General features: G+C 44.3%; 1 protein-coding gene across 4 annotated transcripts in view; it reads right to left on the bottom strand.

Moving 5' to 3' along the window:
- Positions 1–6,161: 6,161 nt before the first annotated feature.
- GNE (glucosamine (UDP-N-acetyl)-2-epimerase/N-acetylmannosamine kinase) overlaps positions 6,162–10,326 on the bottom strand; it is a 44,537-nt gene continuing 40,372 nt past the window's right edge. For all 4 annotated transcript variants that reach the window (XM_059411321.1, XM_059411325.1, XM_059411324.1 and 1 more), the window contains exons 11-12: positions 9,344–9,460; positions 6,162–8,333 (exon numbers count right to left, since the gene is read on the bottom strand). In XM_059411321.1, coding sequence (XP_059267304.1) covers positions 8,098–8,333; positions 9,344–9,460 — 353 coding nt within the window. In that variant the 3' untranslated portion in view covers positions 6,162–8,097. The remainder of the gene's footprint in view (positions 8,334–9,343; positions 9,461–10,326) is intronic.

Genomic DNA, 10,326 nt, shown 5'->3' with positions numbered 1-10,326 from the left:
GCACCCCCACCCCAAGCTGCTTAGTTGGGCATTCTTTGATCTGGGTCACGTTTCTGGCCTCTTCGCACAGTCCTTCCCTTTAGCGGTTTACAGTTACAATCTTAAGCAATCACTCATTTATCATTTTTGGGCCTTGCGAATGCCCTTCAAAATGTCAGGCCAGTTTAAGAATCGGCTCAAAGGTCACCTCCACCAGCACCTTCCCTTACTCCCCTCTGTGAGCTCCCATGGCCCTCTAGCTGGGGCAGCTTACCTTTGGGTATTCTCTTGATGGGGTTACCTGGACTGGTCTTGCCTCACACACCAGATGGGCTTCTTGAGGGTAGATGTGGCAGTTGTAAAAGATCAGTCAGGTCTGATACTCCCCAGATCAAGACTGGTTAAGATGACAGAAAGTACTGCTGTGAGACTTCCAAAGGCTAGATCATAAAAGGCAACACAGCTTAACAGCTGGTTTGTTGAAACATGCAAGCTACACATGCTGGTATTCCTTGTGTCACCATGTCGAAACACCACCCTGAAGCCACAATCTGTGAAGCCCAAACCAGCTTACACAGATCCTGAAACTACAAGCAGAGAGAAATGCCTGGCCAGTCTAACCTCTTGCTACTCTGGCTCTAGCCACGGTAACCGCAAATGCACCAGATACAGTGAGTCTGGATTGCCAAGTAGAGCCTTTCCTAAATTCCCAGTCCACAGAAACCATGAGAGAAATGATTACCGTTTGAACCTCTAAGTTTTGGGGTGGTTTGTTCCAGAGCAGTAACTTACAACTGTTTCTGATGCCTCCATTACCCACGTGGGGCTCCATAAAAAGAAGGGAGTTGGTCCAGGAACTCCGGGTTCAACATTTAGTTTTAAACTTTTCTTTGGACCACTTTGCTTTTTATGTCCAACTTTAAATGTTATTTAACACAATGTGAGAAGTTCTAGCCAGAGCAATTAGGAAAAGGGAAAGGAAAGGAAGAAAGGAAGAGAAAAAGAGAAAGAGAAAGAAAGAAAGACTAAGTCCTGAAAGGAAGTAAAGCTGTCAGTCCTGTCAGTCTTGGCAGATAATTGACATTATATATAGAAAACCCTAAAAACCAAAAAATGTTGGAACTAATAGATTCCATAAAGTTAGAGGACACAAAGCCAGTATACAGCAGTCTTTTGCATTTCTGTACACTTGAACTACCAGAAAGAGAAATTAAAACTTTCCCCCTTGCAGTGGCATCAGAAAGAACAAAATAGGAATAAATTTAAACAAAGACATGAAAGACCTGTACAATGAAAACTCTGAGATTAACAAAGGAAATTGAAGACAAATAAATGGAAAGATACTACATGTTTACAGATTAGACGATTATTATTAAAATATTCACACTACCCAAAACAACTTAGAGAATCAGTTCAGTCTCTCAAAATTCCGATGGCATAATTTAAAACAATCCTAAGGGGTGCCTGGGTGTAGCAGACCAACTCTTGGTTTTGTCTCAGGTCAAGATCTTACAGTTGGGAGACTGAGCCCCTCATCAGGCTCCCTGCTCAGCGTGGGGTCTGCTTAAGACTCTCCCTCTCTCTCTCTCTGTCCCTCTCCCCACAACCAAATAAATATCAAAATAAGAAAATAAATCCTAAAATGTATGGAACCCCAAAGACCCCAAATAGCCAACACAACTTTGAGAAAGAACAAAGCTGGAGGCATCATGCTCCCTGATTACAAACTACATCACAAAGCTATAGTAATCAAAACAGGATGCTCTGGATCAATAGAACAGAGAGTTTAGAAATAAAACCGTGGGTGTATGATCAGTTAATTTGTGACAAAGGTGGCAAGAATATAATTGAGAAAGGACCATCTCTTCAGTAAATGGTGATGGGAAAATTAGATCACTATTGTAAACCACACAAAGATTAACTCAAAATGGATTAAAGACTTGAAACCAATAGGCTGTAAGCTCCTTGATGTTAATCTTGGGTGATTTTTTGAATCTCACCGCAGAAGCAAAAATGAACAAATGGGGACTACATCAAACTAAAAAGCAAAGGAAACCAACAAAAAAAAATGAAAAGGCAACCTGGTGAATGGGAGAAAGTATTTGCAAATCATATCTGCTAAGGGCCTAATATCCAAAATATATTTTAAAACTCCTATAGGGGCACCTGGGTGGCTCAATTAAGCGTCTGCCTTCAGCTCAGGTCACGATCCCAGGGCCCTGGGATCAAGCCTTGAGTCAGGCTCCCTGCTCAGCCGTGGAGCCTGCTTTTCTGTTTCCCTTTGCCTGCCACTCCCTCTGCTTATGCTCTCCCTATCAAATAAGTAAATAAAATCTTTAAAAAAATAAAATAAAAACTCCTATCACTCGGGATGCCTGGGTGGCTCAGTTGGTTAAGCATCTGCCTTTGGTTCAGCTCATGATCTTAGGGTTCAGCAGGGAGTCTGCTTCTCTCTCTCTCTCTCTGCCAGACCCTCTGCTTGTGCTCTCTTCTTCTCTCAAAGTCTTTAAAAAAAAAAAAAGAAAAGAAAAAAAGAAACTCCTATAACTGAATAGTCAAAACAAACTAAAAACCCAACTAAAAATTAGGGGATCTGAACAGACAGGTTTCTAAAGATACACAGATGGCTAACAAATAGATGAACAGTTGCTCAGTATCCCTAAAATGCAAATCAAAACCACAATGAGATTAACACCTTGTACCTGTTACAATGGCTGTTAGCAAAAAGACAGCAAGTGTTGGTGAGAATGTGGAGGAAAGAGAACCTTTATGCTGTGTTGGTGGGAAAGCACACTGGTGTAGCTACTGTGGAAAATGGTGTGGAGGTTCCTCAGAGGTTTAAAAGTAAAACTACCAGAAAATGTGTATATAGATACATGTGTGTATCTATATATACATATAAATATCTTATGTATTTTGTCTCTCTCTGTATTTTTTCATACACACACACAATCATAATGAAGTACGATTCAGCCATAAAAAAGAACGGAGTATTGCCATTTGTGACTTGGATAGACCTTGAGAGCAAAGTCAGAGAGCGACAATTAACTGTGTGATCTCAATGACATGTGGAATCTGAAAACCAAAAACAACCGTGCTCACAGATACAGAAGACCAGCAACAGACCAGTGGTTGTCAGGGGTGAAGAGTGAGGAGGGGGGAGGTGAACTGGGTAAAGGGAGCCGGAAGGTGCAAATGTCCAGTTATAGAAGAAGTCATGGGGCAGTGATGTAGAGCATGGCAAAGACAGCCAGTAGCGGACGCCCGCCTTGTAGACCGTGCCCGTTCGGCCCCACAGCGCCGCAACAAAGGGAACATCGCAATAAGGTGAGTCAAATGAGTTTCCTGGTTTCCCAGAGCACATAAATGTTTACACTGTAATCTGTTAAGTGTGCAACAGCTTTATATTTAAAAAACGGACATACCTGAATTAAAAAATACCAGCCATCATCAGAGCTTTCAGCAAGTTGTAATCTTCTTGCCAGTGGAGGGTCTTGCCCTCAAAGTTGAGGGCTCCGGACTCATCAGGGTGGTGGCCGCTGAAGGCTGAGGCGGCTGGGGCAAGTTCTTAAGACAAGACAGTGAAGTCTGCTCCATTAGTTGACTCCTTCTTTCACAATTTCTCGGTAGCATTTGATGCTGTTTGACAGTGTTTTGCCCACAGAATTTCTTTCAAAAGTGGAGTCCATTCTCTCAAGCCCGGCCACTGCTCTGTCAACTGGGTTTACGCACTCTGTAAACTCTTTTGTTGTCACAGCAGCAGGCTGCACCGCATCTCCACCGGGAGCAGTTTCCATCTCCAGAAACCACTTTCTTTGCTCATCCATAGGAGCAACTCCTCATCTGTTACAGTTTTATCGTGAGATTATAGCAATTCAGACACATCTCCAGGCTGCCCTAATTCTAGTTCCCTTGCTATTTCCATCACATCTGTACTTCCTTCCTTTGCTGAAGTCTTGAACCTCTCAAAGTCATCTGTGAGGGCTGAAGTCAGCGTCTTCCAAACTGCTGTTGCTATTTTGAGCTCTTCCATGAATCATGAATGTTTTGTTTTTATTTAAGTAGGCTCCGTGCCCAGGATGGAGCACAACATGGGGCTTGAACTCACAACCCTGAGGTTAAAAGCTAAGCAGACACTAAGAGTTGGACACTCAACTAAGTGAACCACCCAGGTGCCCCACAAATATTCTTAATGCCATTGGAGATGGTGAATCCTTTCCAGAAGTTTTATCAATTAACTCTGCCCAGATCCATCAAAGGAATCCCCATCCGTGGCAGCCATAGCCTGACGAGATGTATTTCTTAAATAAGACTTGAAAGTTGAAATGACTCCTTGACCCACAGGCTGTGGGGTGAACGTGTGTTAGCAGCTTGAAAACAACACTCACGTTACTGTACATCTCCGTCAGAGCTCTCGGGTGACTAGGTGCCTTGTCAATGAGCAGCAGTATTTTTTTAAGGTATCTTTTTTCTTTTTGAGAGAGAAAACACTTGCAGTAGGGAGAGGGAGAAGCAGACTCCCTGCTAAGCAGGGAGCCCAACATGGGGCTTGATCCCAAGACTCTGGGATCATGACCTGAGCCGAAGGCAGATGCTTAGTGACTGAGCCAGCCAGGCACCCCGAGCAGTAGAACTTCAAAAGGAGTCTTTTTTGGTCTGAGCAGGAGGTCTCAACAGTGGGCTTAAAATTAAGTTCAGCAAACCATGTTGTAAACAGATGTACTATCATCCAGACTTTGTTCCATTTACAGAGCACAGGCAGAGCTGATTCAGCAGAATTCTTAAGGGCCTAGGATCTTCAGAATAGTATGTCAGCACGGTTTCAACTTAAAGTCACCAGCTGCCTTAGCCCCGAGCAAGAGAGTCAACCGGTCCTTTTGCAGTTTGAAGCCAGGCATTGACTTCTCTCTCCTTTCTAACTGAAAGTTCTAGAAGGCATCTTCTTCCAGTAGAAGGCTCTTTCATCTTCATTGAAAATCCATGGCTTAGTGGAGCCAAGTTCATGATGAACTTATTAGCTGGATCTTCCAGACCTTGCTGCAGCCTCTGCATCAGCACCTGCGACCTCACCTCGGGCTTTGATGTTAGGGAGACGGCTTCGTTCCTTAAACCTCAGGAGGCAACCCCTGCTAGCTTCCAGCTTTCTCCTGAAGCTTCCTCACCTCTCCCAGCCGTCACAGAACTGAAGGGTTAGGGCCTTGCTCTGGATGAGGCTTTGGCTTAAGGGACTGTTGTGGCTGGTTGGATCTTATATCCAGACCACTGAAACTTTCTCCATGGCAATAAGGCTGTTTTGCTTTCTTACCTTTTTTGTGTTGACTTGCCTAGCACTTTTCATTTCTTTCAGGAACTTTTGCATTCACAGCTTGGCTGTTAGGTGTGAGAAGCCTAGCTCTGGCCTGTCTCAGCTTCTGACAGGCCTTTCTCACCCATCTCTAGCTTTGATTCAAAGTGAGAGATGTCTAACTCTTCCTCTCACTTGAGTACACAGAGGCTCCTGCAGGGTATTAATTGGCCTAATTTCAATATGTGTCTCGGGGACAGGGAGGTAGGAAGAGAGGGAGAGAGATGGAGGCATGGATGGGTCCATGGACCAGTCGGAACACAGACCAGTTAGGGTCACCATCTCACATGGGTGTGGCTCGTAGTGCCCTAAACACAACGGTAACATCAAAAATCACTGATCACAGATCACTGCAACAAAAAAGAAGTTTGAAATACTACGAGTATTACCACAAGATGACAGAGACGCAAAGTGAGCAAATGCTATTGGAAAAGTGGTGCCAAGAGACTTGTGTGATGCAGGATTGCCACATACCTTTGTAACAACACATTATCTGTGAAGCACAATTAAATGAAGTATGTCCATACTATATATATGCCTATACTGTGTATTTGAAAGCTGCTGCAAGAGTAGATCATACACATTCTCGAAACAAGAAAGAATAGTTCTGTATGTACAGTGATGGTTCTTTTACTGTAGTGATCATTTTGCAATATATATAAATGTAATACATTAATGCTCCCTATTATCAAAAAAAATTGTTACTGTTAGGAAATTTATATTAGATGCCTTAAGAAGTTACATGACCTTCAAAAAGCAAGCAGTGCAACAAAATAAACCTCTTCTAGAAAGGAATTTTAATTAGAGAGTTAATTAAGAAAACAAAATGCAAAAATGGTAGGCTTTCCACAGAGAAATATATTTATTTTTTCTTTAGAATTTGGCTCAGAACAGTAACATAAAAATATTTACATTAAAATAAATTAATGTGATTAAGCATATGTAATAATTATGTTGGAATATATTAGCCTTTTTGTGAATTTAATAAAAACTAAGATTTGGTTTTAGATTTAGTACCATCCTTCCAAATATTTGGTATAAAACTTGGTAGCAATGCACCTATCTAGTGGACAAGCAGTCAGAGATGTCGCCAAGGGACAACCAATGCCCTTCACAGTCTGCTACATCCCCTGGGGCGCTGATGGCCGAGCGACCAGCTTCCTTCCTGGGAATCACTGTGGAATTTTTCAACAATAACCAGGATGTGGAGATTATTTCAGGGCTGGTGGAATTCTAGGAATCAGCCAACCTATCTTTTCACATTAACCACCAGGAAGGAAGTGGCAATATAGATTCTTTCACTTTATTTTGTATGCTAACACCAAAACAATGCAAACCTTCAGGTTTTCCTAAAATTAAAATCTGAAAAACATGCATATGCTTTTTTAGATCATCTAAAAGTACCCATAAAAACCTGTCACTGGACCAAATACTGTATTGGCAAAATGTCCACAGCATAGAGGAATATTTGATTAAGTTTATCATTGAAGGACAGCATCAAAGACAAATTGAGTCAGTCTTACTGAAGCTGTTGGTAGTATGAAGTAAATCAAGATATATTCACATTTTGCAAGTTTCTTATCTGAGGGGTTGTGTGGCATAGCAGAAAAGCACAGAGGGACCTGGGATCAAACCCTGTTTCTAAGACTCACTAGCCACAAGGCTTTAGGTAATCACTGCAGCACATCAGGACTTAGTTTGGGGCTGTATAAAATGGAAATGAGGACATCTACCTCCCAGGTTGTGCGAATTAGGAATTATGTATATGAAGCACCTAGTTCAGAGCCCGGCATCCAGTAGGCACTTAACAAATGGAGGGTCTTAGTATTTCTTCTAGGTTAAAATTGATAGTAAGAACCTTGGCCTTTCTATCCTGACACCAGTGAAAGCACAGGATCTTATTTAGCCAGAATCCAGCTTCACAGATACGAGCTCCACAAGTACTCGTTTAATGGATACTCCAAGGTCGGACTCAACATTAGCAGGAAAGGTTATTGAAGGGAGAGGTATCTGTCGGTTGCAAAGATCCTTTGGGGATGGTTAATCTCCTTGCAGAGGCTGTAAGTCCTAGTGGCTTCTCAGCTGTCCTTAAGAAGATAAGGACAAGGTCAAGAAGGTGACTCATTCAGATCCCTAAAGTTGCTCAAGATTCTGCAAGGGTAATAAATAACAGCATTAAGCAAACAACATTTGGGGATGACAGAGGTGTCCAATGTCTTGACTGCAGTGATGGTTTCACAGGGGTGTACATATGTCAAAGCTTATCAAATTGTGCACTTTTAAAAATACCTCAGGAAAGCAGTTTTTTAAAAAAAGTTTACTCAAGCCTTTCACAGTGAGATTTCCTTCTGTTTCCTGACCGGATCCCTTTTTGCAATCGGAGTTTAGGGCCAGAGGAGGAAGGAAGAACGATCTACACTCCAGTCTTAAGGCCCCGCCTCAGGCAGGGCCTGTAGGTCTACATGGCCCGTCTAGTAGCAGAGCCCTGAGGCGTCCTTGTCTACTGTCACAGCAACTTTGGCACAGAAGATTGTGACTGGTGCTTAGAGGGTTTGAGCTGAAATGACCCCAGAAGGAGCAGCATCTACAAAAATGAGGGTTGGGAAAGGTGGCTCCGGAAGAGGAGACTAAAAGCAAAAATTTAACTGCCGAAGTCACCTGCCAAATACCAAATTTAAATACCAAATCTGCTTTTTAAGAAATGCTCGTCTAAAAGACAACCTGATTCCACGAAGAAGCTCAGAGTCTCGGTTCTGGGTGCACCCCTGGGAGGCCTAGCAGATCCTGCGAGTCGTGTAGTCCAGAACCATGCTGGCGGCACCGAGCAGCGCAGGGTCCACCAAATCCGACACCACCACATCCACGTCTTGAACCGAGGACAAGGCTTGCTGGCGGATGACGTCTTTGACGATGTGGATGTAGTGACTGGCTAGGACTCCAGATAGGATCACAAGGGAAGGATTTATGGTGTGGAGGATGTTCACAACCCCAAGACCTAAAGCCGTTCCAGCTACAAGAAAACAAAACCAGAAAGTGAATCTTGAAAGTCAAATCAACCTGGGTGGCTCAGGTCAGAACTGGACTCCAGCCAGCACTGGGCTCCTTGCTCAGTGGGGAGTCTGTTTGTCCTTCTGCCTGTACAGCTAGCGGGCTGTACTCCCCCTGCTAGTATACTCTTTCTAATAAGTAAAATCTTTAAGAAACAAAACAAACAAACAAACAAAAAAACCCCACCACAACAAAAAACCCGCCAGAGCATGGTAGAAAAGGGTCAGCAGCCCAGAATACTTAGTACATTCTTACTATATAACAGAAAAGTGGTGGTTTTAAAAAGATGTGTGATGTATTCTTTTTTTTTTTTTTTTTTTTTTTTACTTTTTAAGGATTTTATTTATTTGACAGAGAGACGAGAGAGAAAATACAAACAGGGGAAGTGGGAGAGGGAGAAGCAGGCCTCCCGCCAAGCAGGGAGCCCAATGTGGGGCTTAATCCCAGGGCCCCAGGACCGTGACCTAAGCCAAAGGCAGATGCTTAATGACTGAGCCACCCAGGTGCCCCAAGATTTATTCTTAATATTAGAAAATGAAGTTATGCTTTAAAATTTTAAAAGCTGGCTATTAAAAAATAAAAGCTAGGTATACTATATACTATACCATATGATCTCTACTATGTTAAAAAAAAAAAAAAGCAAAGACTGGAAGGAAATGTTAATAGTTTGTCTCTGAATGGTTAAAACTTGAAGTGATATTTTTTCTTACTCTCCTATAAGATGAACAAGTAGTTTAGGACAAGTAGTTTATTCATAGTCGTAAAACGAAAACAAAAAACCTGCTTAATAATGGCAGTGCTGCCAAATACCTCAAATGCCATTCCCTTTTTCTCTCTCAGAAAGCAGGAAAACACCTCCGAACACACATTCCAGAGCGCTGGTCCCAAGAGAAGCTGGGTGTGTTCGGGAGCCCTGGGCAGGCTGAGGGCCCGCCCATGGCAGGGCTGCCCCGACCAGAGCCCCACCCTCACCTGTTCTCAGGATGCTCTGGGCCTTGACGTTGCCAAGTTTTGCAGCTTGGATGAGATGGGCCGCGCTCACGGCCTCGTCTTTCGGCACTGACATCCCTTCCACCAAGAGCAGGTCCTCTGAGCAGAGGAGAGAAGCAGCAGTCATTAGTGAGCTGTGGCAGCCCTGCAGGGGGCCGGGCTCAGAAGTCCGCCTGCACCCGCAGGCAGCGAGCCGTCCCACCAGAGCCTCCTAGCCAGCCCTCGAGCTTCCCACTTCTCACTTCCCCATGCAACACAGATTCGTCTATTTCTCTCCTTCCTTGATCCATCCCAGGTGCACGACCTGTCACCTGCAGCCCCTGCCATTCTACAGCAGCGCCTAAAGCACTGACACGGACAGGAGTTCAGTTGCCAGCTCGGCCACGACCCGCAGCACAGCCCCATCCAAGTCACATCACCTCTGGAGCCTTCTCTAGAAAATGGGGGTAACACCACGTACCCTAGCAGGATTATTTGAGGAACTATAGGAGATCATGGACAAAAGAAGACCTCAGTCAAAAAAAGAGCCAGAGTCAGTGCTCACTCAACAGTAAGTAGGTGCACTACCTGCAGTCCTTGTCTTTCCTGCCCGCACTCTGACCGTCATCGACCCAGGTCCATCTCCCTCCTCATCTGCTATCATGCAACCACGCAGGCTGCTATCCCGCCCGCCCCCGCCCTGGGGTCTCCTCACAGCTGCCCTGCCAGCTCTCCCGCATTCCCTCTCAGGGCTCTTCTCAGCTTCCACCACCTCAAACCTTCTACCCCGTCCCCACCATCACGAGATCTCCGGACTGCTGACCTCTCCAACAGAGGACCCCACGAGGACCCCTTCCTGCCCCTGCCTAAAAAGACATCTGTGATCTGCACACCTTCACGCTCCCTCTCCGTCTCTCAGGCCTGCTGCCCAGGCCCTGCAGCTCATCCCCCCTATGCCCCGGTTTCCCAGATCGGAAACAGTGACA

Source organism: Mustela nigripes, chromosome 9 (genome assembly GCF_022355385.1).
Source record: "Mustela nigripes isolate SB6536 chromosome 9, MUSNIG.SB6536, whole genome shotgun sequence".
Lineage (NCBI taxonomy): Eukaryota > Metazoa > Chordata > Mammalia > Carnivora > Mustelidae > Mustela > Mustela nigripes.
This window is presented reverse-complemented; position numbering and strand designations above follow the sequence as displayed.